At 44.4% G+C, this 24625-nt stretch overlaps 1 protein-coding gene across 2 annotated transcripts in view; it reads right to left on the bottom strand.

Annotated features, from left to right (window-relative positions):
- The window catches only part of arhgap36 (Rho GTPase activating protein 36), a 194943-nt gene that overhangs the window by 36255 nt on the left and 134063 nt on the right, over window positions 1–24625 (bottom strand). For both annotated transcript variants that reach the window (XM_078211501.1, XM_078211502.1), the window contains exons 4-5: window positions 5127–5383; window positions 1276–1471 (exon numbers count right to left, since the gene is read on the bottom strand). In XM_078211501.1, the coding sequence (XP_078067627.1) occupies window positions 1276–1471; window positions 5127–5383 (453 nt within the window). The remainder of the gene's footprint in view (window positions 1–1275; window positions 1472–5126; window positions 5384–24625) is intronic.

Genomic DNA, 24625 nt, shown 5'->3' with positions numbered 1-24625 from the left:
CTGTTATGGCACATCCCGGTCGGGCCCCGCCTCCTGGGAGAGGTATAAGACCCTCTGCTCAGGCGGGACCCCTCCAGTCTGGAATGGTGTACTCGTGTTAAGATAGTTCCATTGTTTGTCAATAAAAGCCTTCAATCGCTGAAGCCTTGTACCTCGTGCTTGATTGTCGCGCATCAAATAGTAAAATAAATTATAGTGCGATAAATAGGTACCTTGGAGAGATTAAGTGGAATGACAAATAGTCAAATAGAACCATTAATTAACAATTGAAAAAATGTAAATGGGGAATGGAATAGCAACAAATCAAATATATTCCAGTAAGGAGAGAGGAGAGGTTGTATCAAAGTCTGGGTCCCATGGAGAGGCTAGATTATGCTCACAAGCCAGGTAACAAATATAAAAGATACAACAAAAATATTAAAAAGCTGCATGAAAGGAGGTAGAAAAGTTAAAAAAGCATATGAGAAAAATAGGAAAAAAGACATGGAAGGCAATAAAAAAGATTCCTGTCGACAGCATAGTTTTTTTGACAAGTTTTGTGTCTGCCTTAGATCCTGGGTGAAATATTAGACAAGTGTCAAAATCAATTGAGGAGATTGCAATGTGTAATGAACCCATGCTCATTTGTTCTGATGCAGGTAGCACACAACGTAGGTAGCACAAAATCCAGCGAGCACACAGCTTAGCTAGCACACAACCTAGTGAGCATACAACCTAGGTACACAACTTAGTTAACACACAACTTAGCTAGGACTCACGGTAGCACAGTGGTTAGTATTGCTGCCTCACAGCGTCAGGGACCCAGGTTTGATTCCCAGCTTGAGTCACTGTCTGTGCGGACTCTGCACGTTTTCCCTGTGTCTGCATGGGTTCCCTCCAGGTACTCCTGTTTCCTCCCACAGTCCGAGATTCTCCCTCAGTGAACCCGAACAGGTTCCGGAGTGTGGTGTCCAGGGGGATTTTCATACTAACTTCATTGCGGTGTGCCTACTTGTGACACTAATAAATAAACTTCGCTCTCCACAGATGCTGCCTGACCTGCTGAGTATTTGCAGCCTTTTTCATTTTTGTTATTACGCTGCACACACTGTTCGTCCCTCAGGCTGAAGTTTAGGTAGGAGAATTTCTCCCTCACCACAAGCATAGAAGGATAAGACCTCCTAAATTCTCCACAAAATAAATTTGAAGCGCCAGATAATCAAACTGGCATTGGAAAATTGCAGTTAGCATATAATATATGCTTTAATCAAGGTGCTAACGTATATTGATACTTACCATATTTTTCGATGTGCAGACAGCACTGCTGCACTACTCTGGGGACCTGTCGGAAGATGGGATTCAGACTGAGCTTTTTTTTGGTCTTTGTTACACTTTTTTTTTCCAGTTCCGTTGGTAGTGAGAGTTGAAGAGCTTCCAGTAACCGTGACTGATTGTCATCCAGGTCAGTGATGGAGTCGACAGACACCGCACCCTGTAAAACAAGTTCACAGAAATCATTCCGCAATCCAGCTGAGTGACTTTGAGATAGGTGATGATACATTAATCTGGAATAAGGCTAGCTCACTGTGGCCAAAGAATTCCCAATGAAATCCAGGATACTTGTCGTAAACATAATTGCAACGAAAGAAGTACTGCAGAAATCCTTACTGCACTATATGAGGAGTTGGGGTTCTTTCTACGAGCTAACCCATGTCCTACCTCACATCAACTGTCACTAGGACAACCTGGAACAGTTAGCTTTATTTAGATGGCAAATGCATCACTTAGGAGAGAGTGGGTGACCTGTATCTTTGGATCTGTTCAGGGAATCCTCAGGATACAATTGCAGTGAGAACTCAATGAGGTATGAGTTTGAGAGTGTGCAAGGATTTTGGGTGCATACAAACAATCAATAACAAATCAAGAGGACTGAGAAGAATAGTTGAGTGATGTAAATGCATGAATTGAATGTGGGCTAATTTGCACGCACAGTACAGAGAATTTGGACCAAGGGGACATTAGATCAGTTTGTACTCATAGACCAGAAAGGAGCAAAATGTACTAAGGCAACAGTAAATGCTCAAATGAAAAAACAGTGAGCCCTGAACGGAGCAGTAAACACTCAAGGCAAGCAGTGGAAACTAGGGAGCAAGTATCAGTAATGATTCAGAAAAATAACTGAAGACATTAAAGGATATTCTGCCTTCAGATTACCAATATTTTGTCTGGATTGGTGGAACAACAGGAACCAGATGGACCTGACAGATAGAATGGAATGGTCACAGCTAAGAGGAAACCGCAACTACTGCAAAGAGGAGAAGAACGATGACTGAGAGCTGACAAAAATGTCGTTTTTTTCGGGATGTTTAAAATACTGGTTTATAAGATGTTGACTGATTAATGCTGGTGTTTAACTGGAAAGAATTGCTCTGTTTCTGTTTCCTCTGTTCTTAGAATCTCCATCTGCAGGTTTATAGAGTAGCATGTCTACCATAGGCTAATTAACAGATGCCTATGATAATATGGTACAAATCTTCATTTTTATTTGATACTTAGCATAAAGAAAGATGGTTGCGGTGGTTGGAGGTCAGTCATCGCAGTCCCAGGACGTCACTACAGGAGATCCTCAGGGTAGTGTCATAGGCCCAACCACCTTCAGCTGCTTTATCAATGACCCTTCTTCTACAACAAGGTCAGGAGTGAGGATGTTCACTGATGATTGCACAATGTTCAACAACACTCACATCTCCTCAGATATTGAAACAGTCCATGTCCATATGCATTAAAGATCTGGACAATATTCAGGCTTGGGCTGATAAATGGCATGTACACCCACATGTGCCAGATAATGACCATCTCCAACAAGAGAACCTCACCATCTCCTCTTGACATTTAATAGCATTATTGTTGCTGAATCCCCCACGTTCAACGTCTGGTGGTTACCATTGATCAGAAACTAGTCTTGACTAGCCATATAAATACTGTGGCTGTGAGAACCAGGTCAGAGGCTGGGAATCTTGCAGTGAGTAACTCACCTCCTGACTCCCCAAAGTCTTCCCACCATCTACAAGGCACAAGTCAGGAGTGTGATGAATACTCTCCACTTGCCTGGACAAGTACTGTTTTAATAACACTCAAGAAGCTTGACAGCATCCAGGACAAAGCAACCTACTTGATTGGCACACTATCCACCACTTTAAATGTTCACTCCCACACCCCCCCACCCTCGCCCCCACACCCCACCCTGCACCACCCATGCACAGTGGCAGCAGTTTGTATATCTACAAAATGCACTGCAAAAACTCACTTCGACAGCACCTTCCAAACCTGCAACTTCTACACGCAACCTCTACCACCGAGTAGGAGAAGGGAAGTAGATGCATGAGAAAAGGGCCACATGCAAGTTCTCCACCAAGTGAAACACTATCCTGACCTGAAACTAAAATACCATTTCTTCACTGCTGCTGAGTCAAAATCCCGGTACTCCGTCCATAATAGCACTGTGAGTGCACCTACATCAGATGGACTGCCAAAGTTTAAGAAGGTAACTTAGCGTCATCTTCTTAAGGGCATTTAGCAATGGGCAATGAATGCTGGCCTAGCCAGCAACACCCACATTCTAAGAGAGAATGTTTAAAAATGTTAGAACAATATTCTGACACTACTACTGAATTATGGAAGACATTTGCTTTATAACATAAGGGTATCAGCGATGATACTATGATGAAACTATTTTCTACATTTGGTAATCAATTTCAACATTTCCTATGCTGCTAATCTGTACTCAGCCTTCAGACCCACTTTAAAGTCACATTGTGTCACCAAACCCCTGTTTGAATATATCCACAAGTCACATACCATTATCTGGTCGAAGTGTTCCTGACCTGAGTTATGGACTCAAACTGATGTTCAGTGTTATTTTGAGTTGGAAAGGGGCAATAAGACAATTTTCACAAACGAAGCACTCACCCACATTGTTTCTGCTGGCTGGGTGGGGTTACCGATGGTGTCTGTTCAGCTGCTCATGCTCAATGGAAACACCATGGTATTAGGTTGGCTTGCTCCATGATAGCTAGAGTTTGTTCAACTTGTCTTCAATATTCTCTGAGGACTGGGAGTTCAGAACAAGTGAAATTGTGCACTATGCTTCTCTGGTTAGCTGTCATGCCAGATACTGCTGACGATCATAGTTCTGCACAAGTATATTGCATGGATTAATTCGCTGTGTCTCTCCTGTTGATACTCTGTTGAAAAGTGGAGGCTGAACTGTCTTTTTAAAAGCTGCACAGAAGTTTGTAGCTTTAAACTTGTGTTACACTATTGTCTGCAGCAAGTAGAACGCAAATAAGCAGAACAAGGAAACTCCTGTGTACATCCCTCTGGTGGGCAGTAGATGATGGAAGATTTTTTTTTAAAGCATATTTTAAGGAAGCTCAAGGCCAATTACTGTTAAAGCTGGAAGGGTAGATGAGCACAATTGACCTGTTTTCTGGGTAGTGTTTATTTTATGCTTTGAGTTAAGCTGACATATTTACTAATTCATGGCAAATTACCCTCTACAGTCCACATTCTTCCTGTAATGGATTTTATAAAATCTACGATCTCTTTACATTCGTTGTTCTAATGTGAAATAGTAACATGGCTGTCTACTGCTGTTGCCACTCTCATTAGAGAGGACTTAGATATTGACACAGCTATTTTAAAGCACATAGCAAGTCATATCAGCATTTTCAACTGCTCAAACCACAGATGCTTCTGCACTGAAATCATAAATGAGATCAAGTGCTTCAAAGCAGGAGTAGGTAGGATCATTGCAATTAATTTTCTGCACCTCCTAGCCTTTGCTTGCATTGTTCAAAGTCTAGATACTGGTTATCTTTGGAGTATCTTGGTTGGAGATGGCGCATGATGCTGTTGTGAGAAGAAACAAAGGAGAGTGGAGCAATTACATTTGAAAGGGAATCTCACTCTCCAAGGAAATTAATGCAGTGTGATTCATCCATGTATTGCCTCTTTGCGAGATCAGGAAACATCATCATGGATGTCATGAGAAACTCATGTCACAACTTACAATAATACAGCATGGCAAATGCTAAATATCTATTATCTTGTCCAGATTGACTTCTCACATTGGACAAATTACATACCCGCCTGTGGCCTCTAGAAAGGTTATCCAGAAAGGTTGGCGAGAGGGGCTCATTTACTATTTCTGATGCTGACTGCAGCAATGTATCGCTGTCAGACACATGTTTCTGTTGCTTCTTGGCCCGAAATCTCATTACTGTTGTCTCCAAGTCTAGGCAGTCTCTCCGGCCTTCCTTCACTGCATCTTGCTTCTTCTTACGGGCACAGTCATTGAGGATGACTTGAGATAAGGGAATTCCAAATCCTAGAGGTTGCAATTCTGCAAAATAAAAGAAATAACACTAAGTTTGGTGTCTTAAGTCTTGATCTAAAATTTACATATTTTCACTTAATTGATGAGAATTCCGATGATGGGAGCTCCACTGTTGTTTATTTTGTTCTTAGGCGAATTTCCAGTTAGACCACAATAAGCTTTAAGGCAAGGTGATATCTATTTACTGTTGTCTGTTTAAAACATTGCTGCCTTCTGCCCAAACCTACAGCTCTCTTCCACTGCTAAGGCCTGTTCATAGTTTTTGCAAGTTAGCTCTGACTTTTTATTGTTTTTAATATAAACTGAACAGCAATTTTCATCTGGAATTGCATGAATAAAATATCATTCCAGTTGCTGTAAAACAATCAGAACTTCAAAGTGAAGTCAGTAATAATAATCAGCAACTCTGACAGCCTATATCTTTTCATTGCCATTATTTCAACCAAATAATCAACTTATTTTCAAGTAGCCCATTAAAATATCACCGTCCAGTAAATGTAGACTTAGATTATCTAATGCAAATTTTAAAAATATTTTCTTTGAGCCATGCCTTTGGGCATTGGCACTATCACCATCCCTGCCCTCACCATACTCTTCTTTGTCCTGTAAGGCAGTGGAGCAAGATTTCATTGTAAGACTTCTTTTGATGTGGCATTTCAACCATCTTCAAGGTTCCTAATAGAAGCCCAGTGTTTTCATAGAAATCATAGAAACCCTACTGTGCAGAAAGAGGCCATTTGGCCCATCGAGTCTGCACCGACCACAATCCCACCCAGGCCCTACCCCCATATCCCCACACATTTTACCTGCTAATCCCTCTAACCTACACATCTCAGGACACTAAGGAGCAATTTTAGCATGCCCAATCAACCTAACCCGCACATCTTTGGACTGTGGGAGGAAACCGGAGCACCCGGAGTAAACCCACGCAGACACGAGGAGAATGTGCAAACTCCACACAGACAGTGAGCCAAGCCGGGAATCGAACCCAGGTCCCTGGAGCTGTGAAGCAGTAGTGCTAACCACTGTGCTACCGTGCCGCCCGTGCTACCGTGTGCAGGTTAGATGAATTGGCCATGCTAAATTGCCACTTAGTGCCCAAAGATGTGTAGGTTAGGTGAATTAGCCCTGGTAAATATGCTGGGTGGAGGGGAGAGCCTGGATGGGATGCATTTTTAGAGAGTCGATGCAGGCTCGATGGGCCAAATGACCTCTTTCTGCACTGTAGGGATTATATGGTGTGTTGTCTCTGGCTGCAGGGGTGCAGAGATCACTTCCATTCAGGATGTCCACAGAACTTTTAATAAAAACAGCAGGCAGGTTTATTTTAAATGTTCACTGTACAGGCTCCAATCCCCAACTGCCAGCAGGCTGTGCAGGTCCTGGTGATGTCACAGAGTGATTGTGTGACTATCCTCTTAAAGGGGCCATGCCAACCACAGTAATTCCCCAAATATACAATAGGTTCTATGGTTGATTAATGGGAGGGATAGATAAAAAATGTGGGAAAAAATAAAGTTGGAAAGAATATTTTTGCCCTCATATTAAATTGTTTGAAATCCAAGTTGAATTTTAAAGCAAACAAAACTATTTTTGAGATAAGTAGATGCGAAGGAAAGTTAGGAGGAGGGAAACTGGTTGAAACTAATCGATATTGAAACTGTCGGATTAAACTAAAAAACCTTCTGGTTATCTAATTGGTTTTGCAAAAGAAAGTCTGGCACCTTTATTCAGTCTGGCCTATATGTGACTCCAGACCCACAGCAGAGTGATTGACTTTCCATCAGCCAATCAATGTTATATCATCATCACCAGTAAAAGACATTCTCGGTTGGGCATTAAATTCTGACATTGCTGGTGACAACCACAACCAGTGAATTATTTATTCTTAAATTGAGGGGACCTCTAGCCTTTCTGGATCTTAGGGGTTGCAACTGGGAATGGTTATGAGTGGATAATTATTTAAAAATGAGCAAAGTGGAAAAATGGAAGCGAGGAAAATAGGAGTTGAGTGGATTATTTACACTCATCAGGACAAACGCAACAATGTCAAATTTCACACGATGCCATCAATTTATATTACAGGAGAACAGGTTCTGATCGGTTGACAAGTTGACTCTAATTGCCTGAGGTGCTGTCATGGAGAAAGCAACTGGGAAATTATTGAATTGCTTCTGATGCACTTACATAATTTCTTAAAGAAGAAGAACAGAACTGTACTCAGTTTTCCAGATGTCATCTCACAATGTCCTGTACAAATGTAGAAAAACATCCCCACTTTTATATTCCATTCCCCATGTAATAAAAAATAACATTCCATTTGCCTTCCTAGTTACTTGTTGTACTCCCACATTACATATATTACAAATACTTCATATATCCTGATTCACGTATCAAGACACCCAGATCCCTTTGTTCCTCAGAGTTCTGCCGCCTCTCTCTATAATAAACTTTTTTACTCTTCTTCCTGCCAAAGTGGAGAATTTCACATTTTCCCACATTATATCCCAAACTTTTACCCGATCACTTAACATATCCATGTCTCTTTGCAGACTCCTTGGGGGGAGGGGAGATTTTTTGGCCTCCCTGCAGCATGTTTCTCACGGTGGGATTCACTGGGTCTTCTGGTCCCGCCACTGTCAATGGGATTTTCCATCGACTGTACTCCACACAGCCAGGAAATCCACAGTGGTGCTACGTGGTTGGCAGGACCACCATGAACAGCCAGACAATTCTGGCCCTTGGCTTGGATTTTCATCCTTGAGTTGGGCAGGGAACTTGGTACAATTTCTAGCTTGGTCTATCCACCCCAGGAGAAAATGCCCACAAAGATGGCACCTTCATGAGTGGGAGGCGCAGTTGTGAACATGGGTTGGACCAGGTGACGCAGGAAGAAGTGCAGAGGCAACCATATGGGGCGGGGGGGGGGGGGGGGGGTGCCAGGTATCGAGGTGGACTGTTTGAAAGGTTCATTTTGGTGCCGTGGAACTTTGTCCAGGTGAAAAAAATTAAGGACCTCCAACGCATACCCCTCACACCCCCTTCACCCTCCAGACACTTCTCATGCAGCATCCATGCCACCTCATGCCCCCACTTGCCCCTTTAGGACCTTCATGCCCTTATGTCAGTTTCTGCCCTTCCAACCACCCACTCAATCCTTCCACGTCACCTATACCTGGCTCTACCCTTCCACCTACCCCATCAGACCCTTCATGCCCTTTTTGCCAATCTCTGTCCTTCTGCCCACCCTTATGCCTACTCTCTGTTTCCTGTTAGCCAACCAATCCACTATCCATGCTAAAATGTTATCCCCTCCACCAAGAACTTTTATTTTGCATAGTAGTAATTTGATGTAGTATCTTGTCAAATGCCTTCTGCAAATTAAGTGCAGCACATCCAGAGGATTTCCTTCATCCATGTGGGTGGCACGGTGACACAGTGGTTAGCACTGCTGCCTCACAGTGCCAGAGACCCGGGTTTGATTCTCGGCATGTCTCGCTGTCTGTGTGGAGTCTGCACGTTCTCCCCGTGTCTGTGTGGGTTTCCTCCAGGTGCTCCAATTTCCTCCCACAGTCTGACAGATGTGCTAGTTAAGTGCATTGGCCATGCTAAATTCAGTGTACCCGAACAGGCGCCGGAGTGTGGCGACTAGGGGATTTTCACAGTAACTTCATTACAGTGTAAGTCTACTTGTGATACTGATAAATAAACTTTAAAGTAAAAAAAAGCTTGATACTTCTTCAGAGGACTCCAATAAATCAATCTCGGTTGATCTGATTGTGGTCCTTTGAATGCAGAGAGATATTCTAAGTGCCATGGTATAACTTATTTGATAATAGATTCTCGTATTTTCCCTATAACCTATGTTTAGTTAACTGGCCCGTGCTTTCCTGTTTTCTATCTCTATCCGTTTTTGAATAAAGGGATCACATTCACTATTTTCCAATACAATGGCACCTTTCCAGAATTAAGGGAACTTTGGAAAATTAAAACTAGATTAAATACATCTACCATCTCAGCAGCCACTTCTTTTAAGATCCTAGGATGAAGTCCACAGGACCTGGGGACTTTTAGTTCTCATAATCTTCTCAATATCCTTTGCCTGCTGATTGTAACTGTTTTAGATTCTTCCATCCCTTTTGCGTCCTGATTCACTGTTATTTCTGAGATATTATTTGTATCCTCTACAGTGAAGACAGACACAAAATATCTGTTTAATTCATCCACCGTTTCCTTATTTCCTTACATACGGCCAGCATGGTGGCACTGTGGTTAGCACTGCTCTCTCACAGCGCCAGGGACCCAGGTTCAATTTCCGGCCTCAGGTCACTGTCTGTGTGGAGTTTGCACTTTCTCCCCATATCTGCATGGGCTTCCTCTGGGTGCTCCAGTTTCCTCCCACAGTCCAAAGATGTGCGCGTTAGGTTGATTGGCCATGCTAAATTGACCGTAGCGTCAGGGGAATTAGCAGGACAAATGAGGGGTATGGGAATAGGGCCTGGGTGGGATTGTGGTCAGTACAGTCTCAATGGGCCGAATGGGATCCTTCTGTACTGTAGGGATGACAATTTCTACGATTAATTCTCCAGACATTCTTGAGGGCCAACATTCACTTTGCTTACTCTTTTCCTTTATAAACACTTGTAGAAGCTCTTACTATCTGTTTACCTATTGCTTTCTCCATGGCATCGCCTCGTCCAGAGTCAACTTGCCAATCATTCAGCCCCCTTTTCTCCTGTAATATACATTGTTGTGATTGTTTGAAATTTGGCATTCTTGCATTTGCGCTGATGAGTGAAAGACACAAAGCTTTGGCACCATGTCTCCCATTTCAGCAATATTCAAGTTTTGTATTGCCACACGACTGATTCCAGTATCCACAGGTAAAGTGGTGCAGAGTAGTAATGGGATAGGGTGGCTTAGAGCAAGTTGAATGGGATATTGGGAAGCTGAAGGAGACGCAATGGAACAAGGGCAATGGGATGAAGCTTGGGTGATTGAAGGAAGGAATGGAAAAGGAATCCCTGAGGGAGACACAACTCCAGCTGCCCATCCAATCTTCAGCCGTCGGTTCCCTTCCCTTCCTTATCACATAATTCCATTCATCATGGAGAAAAGAAAAAGATAGAGATGTGGAACACAACAGGCTGGACGGTAACATTACTGGATTAGTAATCCAGAGATCTAGGAACAGCTAGTGGAATTAAAACTAAATTATTCAGTAAATCTGCAATAAAAATCTCGTCTCATTTTTAATGACCATAAAGCTACTGGATTATCATAAAACTGCATCAGGTTCGCCAATGCCCTTTCAGGAAGGCAATCTGCCATCCTTACCTGATCTGACCTAAATGTGACTTTGGACCCACACCACATGGTTGACTGTTAACTACCCTCTGAGATGGCCCAGCAAGCCAGTCAGATGGATCAAACCGACACAGAAAAGTCAAATATGAATAAAAGCAGATGGACCCACCCAAAATTGACCGAGGCACTGAACATGACAAAGGCACACCCTGCACAGTCGACCTTGCAAAGTCCTTCTTATGCCAAAATTAGGAGAGTTGCCCCACAGACTAGTCAAGCAAGAGCCTGACATGATCATACTCACCAAATGAAGCCTTACAGTCAATCTACCATACTCCTCTATTACCATTTCTGCCCCGCCGACAGAGCAGATCCACCAGAAGTGGCAGTATATGGTCATGAGGGAATGGTCCTGAGAATCCTCAACATCTGGACCCACTGAAGTCTCATTTTATCAGGTTAAACACCAGAAAGAAGCGTCCTGATTATCACCATCTACTGCGTTCTCTCAGCTGATGAATCCATACTCCTCCACATTGAACACCTTTTGAAAGAAGCACTAAGGATAGTAAGGGCACAAAATGTACTCTAGGTGGGGAACTTGAATGTCCATTACTAAGCAAAGGGTCAGTTGCACAACTTCTGACTGAACTGGCCAAATCCTGAAGGAGATACCTGCCCCAACTAGGCCAATGGCAGATGTGTAAGCAGCAACAAGAGGAAAAACCTCCTTGACCTTATGCTCACTCTTCTATCCATTGCAAATGCATCTGTCCTTGACAGTATTCATAGGCCACCATTGTGGAGATGAAGTCCATCTCCTCATTGAGGATACCCTCCATCATGTTGTGTGGCATTACCACTGTGCTGAATTAGATAGATCTGTTCTGAATCTATCAGCTCAAAACTGGGAAACCATGTGGTAGTGCGGGCCATCAGCAGCAGTAAAACTGTACTCAACCACAACCTGCAACCTCATGGCCTGGCCTTCACTCCACTATTACTGACAAGTGGAAGGATCAACCCTGGTTCAATGAGGAGTGTCGGAGAGCATGCCAGGAGCAGCACCAGGCATACCTGAAAATGAGATCTCTACCATCACAAGTACTAACCGTCAGACAATCTGATTCACTCCAGAACTAGCCGTGCCCTTAGCCAAGTTATTTCAGTGCAGTTACAACACTAACATTTACCCAGCAATGTGGCAAATTTCCCAGATATGCCTCATCAAGTTCCACTCAAGATACGCACTGTCCTGATCTGGAACCATATTACCATTCCTTCACTCTCACTGGATCTCCCTTCCTAACAGCACTGTGGATGCACCTATGCCCTGTGGACTGCTACAATTGAAGAAGGTGGCTCACTGTCACTTTCTCAAGCACAATTAAGCATTGGAGATAAATTCCAGCCTTGTCAGTGCCGCTCACATCGCAAGAAGCAATAAATATATGTCAACGGCAAAAGAAGCATCAGAGGAAAGAAAGTGGGGAAACAGAAGGGAGAGACAGAGATAATCAGCAATCTAAAAACATCAGAGTTAGGTAAGAAAATTACAATATTTTCTTACCATGTAAAATGCCATGAGTAATCAACCAGTCTGATTTAACTATCAAATAGGAACTATTGCGTATCACAGCTGGTAGCAACTTTAACATTGAAAAATACCTGTCAGAGCACCACTTAGAGGAGTAATAGCGACTTTGAGTGAGTTGTCAATGACGCCCGTGCTCTGAGATATTGAATTTTTAATAAGAGCAGAAAATGCTAGAAATCCTCAGCAGGTCTGGTAGTATCTAGAGTCATTATCATAGAGCCATAGAGGTTTACAGCATGGAAACAGGCCCTTCAGCCCAACTTGTCCATGCCATCCCTTTTTTTAAAACCCCGAAGCTAGTCCCAATTTCCCACGTTTGGCCCATAACCTCTATACCCATCTTACCCATGTAACTGTCTAAATGCTTTTTAGAAGACAAAATTGTACCCGCCTCTACTACTACCTCTGGCAGCTTGTTCCAGACACTCACCACCCTCTGTGTGAACAAATTGCCCCTCTGGACCCTTTTGTATCGCTCCCCTCTCACCTTAAACCTATGCCCTCTAGTTTTAGACTCCCCTACCTTTGGGAAAAGATATTGTCTATCTAGCTAATCTATGCCCCGCATTATTTTATAGACCTCTATAAGATCACCCCTAAGCCCCCTACGTTCCAGAGAAAAAAGTCCCAGTCTATCCAGCCTCTCCTTATAACTCAAACCATCAAGTCCTAGTAGCATCCTAGTAATTTTTTACAGCACTCTTTCTAGTATAATAATATAATTCCTATAATAGAGTGACCAGAATTGTACACAGTATTCCAGGTGTGGCTTTACCAATGTCTTGTACAATACTGTTGGCAGAATAACATTGTTGGCAGAATGAAAAATGTTCCATGATAGAATATCATGAAAATGATCAAAATGGAAATATAGGCACTGCCAATTGGCATAATACAGCATGTTAGAATGTTTTCGTATTATTGTGGAGGTTTCAAAAACAAAATCCAATTAGAAGTAGAATACATAAATTATAAATCACTTTATGGATTTAATAGGGATATAATAGATATATTATTGTTAAGCAGGCGTACGGTGTGTTAGCTTTTATTGGTAGAGGGATTGAGTTTCGGAGCCAGGAGGTCATGCTGCTACTGTACAAAACTCTGGTGCGGCCGCACTTGGAGTATTGCGTACAGTTCTGGTCGCCGCATTACAGGAAAGATGTGGAAGTGTTGGAAAGGGTGCAGAGGAGATTTACCAGGATGTTGCCTGGTATGGTGGGAAAATCGTATGAGGAAAGGCTGAGGGACTTGAGGTTGTTTTCGTTAGCGAGAAGAAGGTTAAGAGGTGACTTAATAGAGGCATACAAGATGATCAAGAGGATTAGATAGGGTGGATAGTGAGAGCCTTTTTCCTCGGATGGTGATGACTTACACGAGGGGACATAGCTTTAAATTGAGGGGTGAGAGATTTAGGACAGATGTTAGGGGTAGGTTCTTTACTCAGAGAGTAGTAAGGGTGTGGAATGCCCTGCCTGCAGCAGTAGTGGACTCGTCAACATTAAGAGCATCCAAATGGTTATTGGATAAACATATGGATGATATTGGAATAGTGTAGATTAGAGGGGCTTTAGATTGGTTTCACTGTTCGGCACAACATCGAGGGCCGAAGGGCCTGTACTGCGTTGTAATGTTCTATGTTCTATATTGTAAAACCTGTGGAATATTAATTTCTGTAATGTGAGCAAAGTATTGAATATATATTGTACGTGGTCATTTATATATTAATATTTACTGGATCATTTATAAAAAGTTAAATTCTGTTGATGTCAGTTTCTCTGATACTTGTTCTTTGTTATATATGCAATGGTTAGATCAACTGTAGGTAACATTTCATAGAATCTACACTGCAGAAGGAGGCCATTTGGCCCATCGAGTCTGCACCGTAAACAATCCTACCCAAGTCCTGTCCTATCCCATAACCCCACATATTTACTCTCCTAATCCCCCTGACATTAAGGGGCAACTGATCCTGGCCAATCAACCTAACCCGCACATTTTTGGACTGTGGGATGAAACTGGAATTCCCGGAGGAAACCCATGCAGACATGGGGAGAATGTGCAAACTCCACACAGACAGTGACCCAAGACCAGAATTGAACCTACGTCCCTGGTGCTGTGAGGTAGCAGCGCTAACCACTGTGCCACCGTCCCACCTCCCAATATTTTATATCTCCTCATTTAAGTGATGGGGCGGTATGAAATATTAGGAGAGGAAAAATAGGACTTTAAAAAGTCTTTGTTCTTTAACAAGTGTAATATTTGATAAGTTAATGCGAGGTAGGATGACCATGAAACAGACAATGTTGACCGGATTCTCCACCCCTGTTTTCAGTGGGTGGGAAAGCCGGTGGGGATGGATAACCCCGGTGAACATTGTTTGCTATCATGGTCATCCTACCTAACGTTCCCAAATGACTTTTATGCCGGCGGGATCTCTGGACAATTTCAGATTGTTCTCACCCCCTGACAATGATGTATTGAAGTTCCCACCATGAAAGGTTGGGAATCCCATTACCATATACTAACATCTTATCATATTCCTTCACTATTATCTCCTGACACTGGGATTCCCCCTTCCCCCGACTGATGTCTCATTGGATGGTGTTGCAACAGGTCCTGACAAACAGAGACCCGATGAAGAGAACACATCAGCAGTGCACAGGTAAGTACAGCCCCGGGGGCAGAGGGTCATTCCCTGGCACTGCCCTGACACCACGGATATTTGAGAGATCTTTGGGGCTTTCCCTATGTCAGTGGGTGGGGGTGGGTTCCCATGTCCCGTGTCTATGTGGGGGGGCATTCCCTTGGGGGAAGAACTTCCCATGTCCATGGTGAGGTTCTTGCGTGGAGGGTGGAGGAGGGGGGGTTCCCCACATCCAAGGGGGAATTCCTAGGAAAGCTCTCCATGCCTGTACAGGATGTTCTGTGGTGGGATTGTTTTTATATATATTTTCAGATCGGGTGCCCTTTAAAAATGGTGCCCCCCCCCCATCCGTTGAATGCCGAGGTTGCTGAGGGGGGGGATAGGCTCTGAATGAGTGGACTGCCCCGTGGAACTGACATCTTGGCCTAAAACCTTGGGCCCCAAGGAGGCAGGTCCAGTGGCCATTTGCATCTCTGCTGCAGCCAGGCTGCAGGGAAGGGTGCTTCAGGTTGGGTTGGCTCAGGCTGAGGGCAAGGAGTTGACCTTATCACTCTCCATTGGGATGGGGGTGTCGTGGCTGGAACGCCTCTTCTAGCCCTGGCAGACCTGAAGATCACCCCTGGCATTGTGATTTCCAGCAGCCCTGTGATCAATTTCTGTATTCCCGTCTGTCAGCTGTGCAAATTCTGAAGTGGCCAGGTCACTCTAACCCCCATGCCCCTTGGTAATCTGGCAGGATTTTAAATCATTGCAGCACTCCGTTCTATAAACTGGAGATTTCCCTTTCCCCCTGTCAGAAGCTGCAGGTGTGAGCAGACCCCTTTGAAGCCCTTTGACAGAGAGGAGACGGTGGCACAGTGGTTTAGCACTGCTGCCTCACAGCACCAGGGACCCGTGTTCAATTCCCGGCTTGGGTCACTGTCTGTGTGGAATTTGCACATTCTCCCCGTCTCTGCGTGGGTTTCCTCTGGGTGCTCCAGTTTCCTCCCACAGTCCAGGTAAGGACAGCAGATTTCCTTCCCTAAAGGACAAAGAGATTTTGAGTATTTTTTTTTATTGTTCCCTACAAAACTGCCAGGATGCTTATATTGAAAAATGGCTGAAAAAGCATGCATGAGGAATATGTTTTTTATAATTTCATGGGGCAATTTTAACCCTGCCACCCTGGTGAAAATCCAGCAAGCAAGGAGTTAAAATTGGTTGGGTAATTTACCTGCAATTTCTCACATAGATCTGTTCCCACTGTTGTTATTTTTTTTATATTGTTGCCCTTCAAAAGGTGGTGATGGGTTTCTTCTTAAACCATGTGATATAGACACTGCCAAATTTGTGATAATTAGGGTGTTCCAGGATTTTGACATGATGATTGACCAAGTCAGGACAGTGTGTAAATTGGAGGAGAACCTAGAGGCAATAGTGTTCCTGTGCCCTTGCTTCCATTGTCCCTCCAGGTGGAGCAGGTCACAGGATCGGGAGATACCGCCAAAGAAATTTTGGCAATTTGTGCATCCTGGACATGCATATTGTTTTATAGAACTGGGAGCAGGAGTAGGCCATCTGGTCCCTCGAGCCTGCTCCGTCATTCAATAAGATCATGGCTGATCTTTTCGTGGACTCAGCTCCACTTACCCGCCCACTCACCATAACCCTTAATTCCTTTATTGTTCAAAAAATTATCTATCCTTGCCTTAAAAACATTCAATGAGGTAGCCTCAACTGCTTCACTGGGCAGGGAATTCCACAGATTCAGAACTCTTTGTGTGAAGAAGTTCCTCCTCAATTCAGTCCTAAATCTGCTCCCCCTTATTTTGAAGCCGTGCCCCCTAATTCTAGTTTCACCCACCAGTGGAAACAACTTCTCTGCTTCTATCTTATCTATTTCCTTCATAATCTTATATATTTCTATAAGATCTCCCCTCATTCTTCTGAATTCCAATGAGTATAGCCCCAGTCTACTCAGTCTCTTGTCATAAGCCAACCCTCTCAACTCCGGAATCAATCTCGTGAATCTCCTCTGCATCCCCTCCAGTGTCAGTAAAACTGTACACTATACTCCAGGTGTGGCCTCACCAGCACCCTATACAGCTGCAACGTAACCCCGCTATTTTTAAACTCCATCCCTCTAGCAATGAAGGACAAAATTCCATCTGCCTGCTTAATTACCTGCTGCACTTGCAAATCAACTCCTTGTGATTCTTGCACAAGGACACCCAGGTCCCTTTGCACAGCAGCATGCTGCAATTTTTTACCATTTAAATAATAGTCCATTTTGCTGTTATTCCTACCAACATTGTACTCCATCTGCCAGACCCTCGCCCACTCACTTAGACTATCTAGATCCCTTTGCAGACTTTCAGCGTTCTGTGCACACTTTGCTCTGCCACTCATCTGAGTGTCATCTGCGAATTTTGACACACTACACTTGGTCCCCAACTCCAAATCATCTATGTAAATCGTAAACAATTGTGTTCCCAACACTGATCCCTGAGGCACACCACTAATCACTGATCGCCAACCAGAAAAACACCCATTTACCCCCACTCTTTGCTTTCTGTTAGTTAACCAATCCTCTATCCATGCTAATACATTACCATAGCACCGTGCACCTTTATCTTATGCAGCAGTCTTTGGTGCGGCACCTTGTCAAATGCCTTCTGAAAATCCAGATACACCACATCCACAGGTTCCCCATTGTCCACTGCACATGTAATGTTCTCAAAGAATTCCGCCAAATTAGCCAAACATGACCTGCCCTTCATGAATCCATGTTGCGTCTTACCAATGGGACAATTTATATCCAGATGTCTCGCTATTTCTTCCTTAATGATACATTCAAGCATTTTCCCTACTACAGAAATTAAGCTAACCAGCCTATAGTTACCTGTCTTTTGTCTACCTCCTTTTTTTAAACAGTGGCGTCACATTTGCTGTTTTCCAATCTGCGGGAACCACCCCAGAGTCCAGCGAATTTTGGTAAATTACCACTAGTGCATTTACTATTTCCCCCACCATCTCTTTTTGTTCCCTGGGATGCATTCCATCAGGACCAGGAGACTTATCTAACTTTAGCCCCATTAGCTTTCCCAACACTACCTCTTTCATGATAACGATAGTTTTTAGGTCCTCACCTGCCATAGCCTTCCTGTCATCAATTTTTGGCATGTTATTTGTGTCTTCCACTGTGAAGACCGACACAAAATACCTGTTCAATGCCTCAGCCATTTTCTCATTTCCAGTTATTACATCCCCTTCTCATCGTCTAAAGGACCAATGATTATTTTAGCCACTCTTTTTCATTTTATATATTTGTAGAAACTTTTGCTATCTGTTTTTATATTCTGAGCTAGTTTACTCTCATAATCCATCTTACTTTTGTTTAGAGCTTTTTTTGTGGCTTTCTGCTTACCTTTAAAGATTTCCCAATCCTCTAGATTCCCACTAATTTTTGCCACTTTGTATGCATTTTCTTTCAATTTGATACCCTCCTTTATTTCCTTAGATATCCATGGCTGATTATCTCTTTTTCTACAGTCCTTCCTTATCACTGGTATATACTTTTGCTAAGCACTGTGAAAGATCGCTTTGAAAGTCCTCCACTGTTCCTCAATTGTCCCACCATAAAAGTTTTGCTCCCAGCCTACCTTAGCCAACGCCCCCCTCATCCCTTCGTAGTCTTCTTTGTTTAAGCTCAAGACACTGGTGTTGGATTTTACCTTCTCATGCTCCATCTGTATTTTAAATTCAACAATACTGTGATTGCTTCTTCCGAGAAGTATTACTGTATTACTGTACATAATTCTCTCTGGAATCATGATACGCTGCTGCAGTAGTGGCAGGATTGGTTGTTTAAACTTGTGAGTAGGTAGCTGGTCTAGTGAATCTGATTGAACTTTTTTGACTGTTATTGGTGATATCAGGAAATGATGGAAGGTCACTGGATACAGCAAAGGTTATGGGCAGCATTTCAACTGCAGTACTGAAAATATGTGAACCAGAATTATCCAAGTGCATCTACTCAAACTATTCCAGTGCATCTACATTACATTAACTGGCATTTAGCTGACAACGAGGAAAATTGCACAGATATTTCCCATTCACAAGAGCAGGACAAATCCAATCCAACCAATTACTGCCACATCAGTTTGCCCTCAATCATCAATAAAGTGACAGGACGTTGTCATTGACAGTGCTGTCAAGTGGCACTTACTCAGCAGCAACCTGCACACCAATGCTCAGTTTAGATCCTGCCAGGATAATTCAGCTCCAGACTTCACCACAGCATTGGTCCAAACATGAACAAAGAACAGGATTCAGGAGGGGAGGTTTACTGACATCCAAACAAATTAGTGTGACCTAAAGGAGCCCAAGCAAAATTGAAGTCAATGGGAATCGGCGGGGCTGGGGTGGGGGGAACCTCTCCACTGGTTTAAAGGGTATTTTTGCCTTTAAGTGGCATCAATGAAGCTCAATTTTCCATTTCCTCATCAAAGAGAATTTCAGGGGTAAAAATTGGAAGCAAAAAAACTGAACTTGTGGTATGCTGAAAATACAGCACTACTTCCCCAGAATCAGAAAAGGCCCTACAAAATAGTGCAGGTCAAGTACAATTTAGAAGTTGAGAATTTGGATTCAGCATGAACAGAAAAGACAATGGTAGATGGAAGAAATAGATAAGAAGAAACTAGAGTGAAGATTAAAGTGGATGGTGTCATACTGGCACAAATAAATAGGTTTCTCCATTTAGGACAAATGATAACAAGAAGATAGTAAATGTGATGATGTCAAAGTCAGAACAAAGATAGAGATAGCCAGAAATGATTTTGCGAAGGCGAAGGATGTGTTAACAATGAGAAAACACAAGATTTTAAGAAAGAAGAATTGCATAAGATTCTACATTCATTCCACTTTCCCGTATGCTTCAGAAACCTAGACAAAAATGAAGATCTATGGAAGATAATAAAAGCCTTTGAACTGAGGATGTTAAGACATTTACGGACTATAAGACAAATGAAGAGGTGCTTGAAATTGCAAGATCAAAACGTGATATCCAGAAAAGAAAATGTTAGTATTCAATCATTTGATCTGAACTGAAAAACTACAGAGGTATCTTGTAGAGGGCACAGTGGAGTGCAACAGAAAGAGGGTGGACCTAGGTACAAGACAGACAAGTCTCTACTGACTCCTGAAGATACACAAGGCCAACACACCCGACCGTCCCATCGTATCAGGCAATGGGACCCTGTGTGAGAACCTCTGCGGCTACTTCGAGGGCACCCTGATACCCATTATACAAGAACCCTCAGCTTCTGTCGTGACACTACGGACTTCCTACAGAAACTCAGCACACATGGAGCAGTTGAACCAGGAGCACTCCTTGTCACAATGGATGTCTCGGCACTCTACACCAGCATCTCCCATGACGCCGGCATTGCTGCAACTGCCCCAGTAGTCAACGCCGACAACTGCCAATCTCCAGATGCAATTCTACAACTCATCCGCTTCATCCTGGACCACAACGTCTTTACCTTCAGCAACCAGTTCTTCATCCAGGCACACGGAACAGCCATGGGGACCAAATTCGCACCTCAATATGCCAACATCTTCATGCACAGGTACGAACAAGACCTCTTCACCACACAGGACCTTCAACCGATGCTATACACTAGATACATCGATTACATTTTCTTCCTATGGACTCATGGCGAACAATCACTGAAACAACTCTATGATGACATCAGCTAGTTCCATCCCACCATCAGACTCACCATGGACTACTCTCCAGGATTGGCTGCATTCTTGGACACATGCATCTCCATCAAGGACGGCCACCTCAGCACTTCACTGTATCGCAAGCCCACGGATAACCTCACGATGCTCCACTTCTCCAGCTTCCACCCTAAACACGTTAAAGAAGCCATCCCCTATGACAAGCCCTCCATATACACAGATGAGGAGGATTGCAACAGAAGCCTACAGACGCTGAAAGACGCCCTCAGAAGAATAGAATATGGCGTTCAACTCATCGATCGACAGTTCCGATGCGCCACAACGAAAAACCGCACCGACCTCCTCAGAAGACAAACACGGGACATGCGCGGACAGGGTACCCTTCGTCGTCCAGTACTTCCCCGGAGCGGAGAAGCTACGACATCTCCTCCGGAGCCTTCAACATGTCATCGATGAAGACGAGCATCTCGCCAAGGCCATCCCCACACCCCCACTTCTTGCCTTCAAACAACCACACAACCTCAAACAGACCATTGTCCGCAGAAAACTAGGTAAGAAGTTTAACAGCACCAGGTTAAAGTCCAACAGGTTTATTTGGTAGCAAAAGCCACACAAGCTTTCGGAGCTGCAAGCCCCTTCTTCAGGTGAGTGGGAATTCTGTTCACAAACAGAGCATATAAAGACACAAACTCAATTTACATGAATAATGGTTGGAATGCGAATACTTATAACTAATCAAGTCTTTAAGAAACAAAACAATGTGAGTGGAGAGAGCATCAAGACAGGCTGAAAAGATGTGTATTGTCTCCAGACAAGACAGCCAGTGAAACTCTGTGGGGGTTACAAATAGTGTGCCATGAACCCAATATCCCGGTTGAGGCCGTCCTCGTGTGTGCGGAACTTGGCTATCAGTTTCTGCTCAGCGACTCTGCGCCGTCGTGTGTCGCGAAGGCCGCCTTGGAGAACGCTTACCTGAATATCAGAGGCCGAATGCCCGTGACCGCTGAAGTGCTCCCCAACAGGAAGAGAACAGTCTTGCCTGGTGATTGTCGAGCGGTGTTCATTCATCCGTTGTCGCAGCGTCTGCATAGTTTCCCCAATGTACCATGCCTCGGGACATCCTTTCTTGCAGCGTATCAGGTAGACAACGTTGGCCGAGTTGCAAGAGTATGTACCGTGTACCTGGTGGATGGTGTTCTCACGTGAGATGATGGCATCTGTGTCGATGATCCGGCACGTCTTGCAGAGGTTGCTGTGGCAGGGTTGTGTGGTGTCATGGTCACTGTTCTCCTGAAGGCTGGGTAGTTTGCTGCGGACAATGGTCTGTTTGAGGTTGTGCGGTTGTTTGAAGGCAAGAAGTAGGGGTGTGGGGATGGCCTTGGCGAGATGTTCATCTTCATCAATGACATGTTGAAGGCTCCGGAGGAGATGGCGTAGCTTCTCCGCTCCGGGGAAGTACTGGACAACGAAGGGTACTCTGTCCACTGTGTCCCGTGTTTGTCTTCTGAGGAGGTCGGTGCGGTTTTTCGCTGTGGCGCGTTGGAACTGTTGATCAATGAGTCGAGCGCCATATCCTGTTCTTATGAGGGCATCTTTCAGCGTCTGGAGGTGTCTGTTGCGATCCTCCTCATCCGAGCAGATCCTGTGTATACGGAGGGCTTGTCCGTAGGGGATGGCTTCTTTAACGTGTTTAGGGTGGAAGCTGGAGAAGTGGAGCATCGTGAGGTTATCCGTGGGCTTGCGGTACAGTGAGGTGCTGAGGTGACCGTCCTTAATGGAGATGCGTGTGTCCAAGAATGCAACCGATTCTGGAGAGTAGTCTATGGTGAGTCTGATGGTGGGATGGAACTTGTTGATGTCATCATATAGTTGTTTCAGTGATTGTTCACCATGAGTCCAAAGGAAGAAAATGTCATCGATGTATCTAGTGTATAGCATCGGTTGAAGGTCCCGTGCGGTGAAGAAGTCTTGTTCGAACCTGTGCATGAAGATGTTGGCATATTGAGGTGCGAATTTGTTCCCCATGGCTGTTCCATGTGTCTGGATGAAGAACTGGTTGTTGAAGGTGAAGATATTGTGGTCCAGGATGAAGCGGATGAGATGTAAAATTGCATCTGGAAACTGGCAGTTGTTGGCGCTGAGCACTGAGGCCGTTGCAGCAATGCCATCGTCATGGGGGATGCTGGTGTAGAGTGCCGAGACATCCATTGTGACGAGGAGCGCTCCTGGTTCAACTGCTCCATGTGTGCCGAGTTTCTGTAGGAAGTCCGTCGTGTCGCGACAAAAGCTGGGGGTTCTTTGTACAATGGGTTTCAGGATGCCCTCGACATAGCCGGAGAGGTTCTCGCACAGGGTCCCATTGCCCGATATGATGGGACGGCCGGGTGTGTTTGCCTTGTGTATCTTCGGGAGGCAGTAGAGATCTCCAACGCGGGGAGTACGTGGGATGAGAGCACGGAGGGTGTTCTGAAGGTCCGGATCAAAGGTCTTGATCAGAGTGTTGAGTTGACTGGTGTGTTCTTTGGTCGGATCTGCAGGTAACTGTCTGTAGTGTTCCTCGTTGTTTAGTTGTCGGTACACTTCTTTGCAGTAATCCGTTCTGTTCAGTATGACGATGGCCCCTCCTTTGTCTCTGGTTTGATGACAATGTTGCGGTTGGTCTTGAGAGCGTGGATGGTGTTACTTTGTGCTTGGGTGATGTTCGGGGCTGTCTTGTGAGTGCGGCTGATGAATTTGGTGTTGACGCACCTCCTGACGGCTTGGGCATACATGTCAAGTCGAGGGCAGCGGCCTTCCGGAGGAGTCCAATTCGACTCTTTCCTCTTCGGATGCACTGCGGATCTCTCTGTCGGCTGTTCCAGTTCATTGGCTGTCCCATTGTGTTCGTTGTTGGCCTCTTGGGGTTTGTGGAAGAACTCCCTCAGCCTCATTCGCCTGATGAATTCCTCTGTGTCTGCTGCGAGACTGATGGGGTCTATTTTGGTGGTGGGGCAAAAATTAAGTCCTCAGCTGAGAACTTCGATTTCATCTGGTTGAAGTGTGTAGTCCGATAAGTTGACAATGGACTTCCCTGCAGTGGTACTGTTTTCTACTGTGGTACCGGGGGAGGCTTGTTTGCTGCTGGTGGTGATGCCGAGTTTCTGAAGTTTCCTGTTCTTGGTGTGCATGTAGATGGTGTAGTTCCTTTGTCTCGTCTGCTTGGCAGAGTTTCGCAGCTGGTCTGCATCCTGAGCGCAAGTTGAGAATATGGACTCTATCTTGGTTTCCAGGCTGCGGTCACGGGCATTCGGCCTCTGATATTCGGGTAAGCGTTCTCCAAGGTGGCCTTCGCGACACACGACGGCGCAGAGTCGCTGAGCAGAAACTGATAGCCAAGTTCCGCACACACGAGGACGGCCTCAACCGGGATATTGGGTTCATGGCACACTATTTGTCACCCCCACAGAGGTTCACTGGCTGTCTTGTCTGGAGACAATACACATCTTTTTAGCCTGTCTTGATGCTCTCTCCACTCACATTGTTCTGTTTCTTAAAGACTTGATTAGTTGTAAGTATTCGCATTCCAACCATTATTCATGTAAATTGAGTTTGTGTCTTTATAAGCTCTGTTTGTGAACAGAATTCCCACTCACCTGAAGAAGGGGCTTGCAGCTCTGAAAGCTTGTGTGGCTTTTGCTACCAAATAAACCTGTTGGACTTTAACCTGGTGTTGTTAAACTTCTTACTGTGTTTACCCCAGTCCAACGCCGGCATCTCCACATCATGCACAGCAAACTACCCAGCCTTCAGGAGAACAATGACTACAACACCCCACAACCCTGCCACAGCAACCTCTGCAAGACGTGCCGGATCATCGACACGTATGCCATCATCTCACCTGAGAACACCATCCACCAGGTATACGGTACATACTCTTGTGACTTGGCCAATGTTGTCTGCTTGATACGCTGCAGAAAAGGATGTCCCGAGG

This window comes from Mustelus asterias, chromosome 4, assembly GCF_964213995.1.
Source record: "Mustelus asterias chromosome 4, sMusAst1.hap1.1, whole genome shotgun sequence".
NCBI classification, from domain to species: domain Eukaryota; kingdom Metazoa; phylum Chordata; class Chondrichthyes; order Carcharhiniformes; family Triakidae; genus Mustelus; species Mustelus asterias.
Note: the sequence above shows the minus strand (reverse complement) of the source record. Positions and strands in the feature narration are given on the sequence as shown.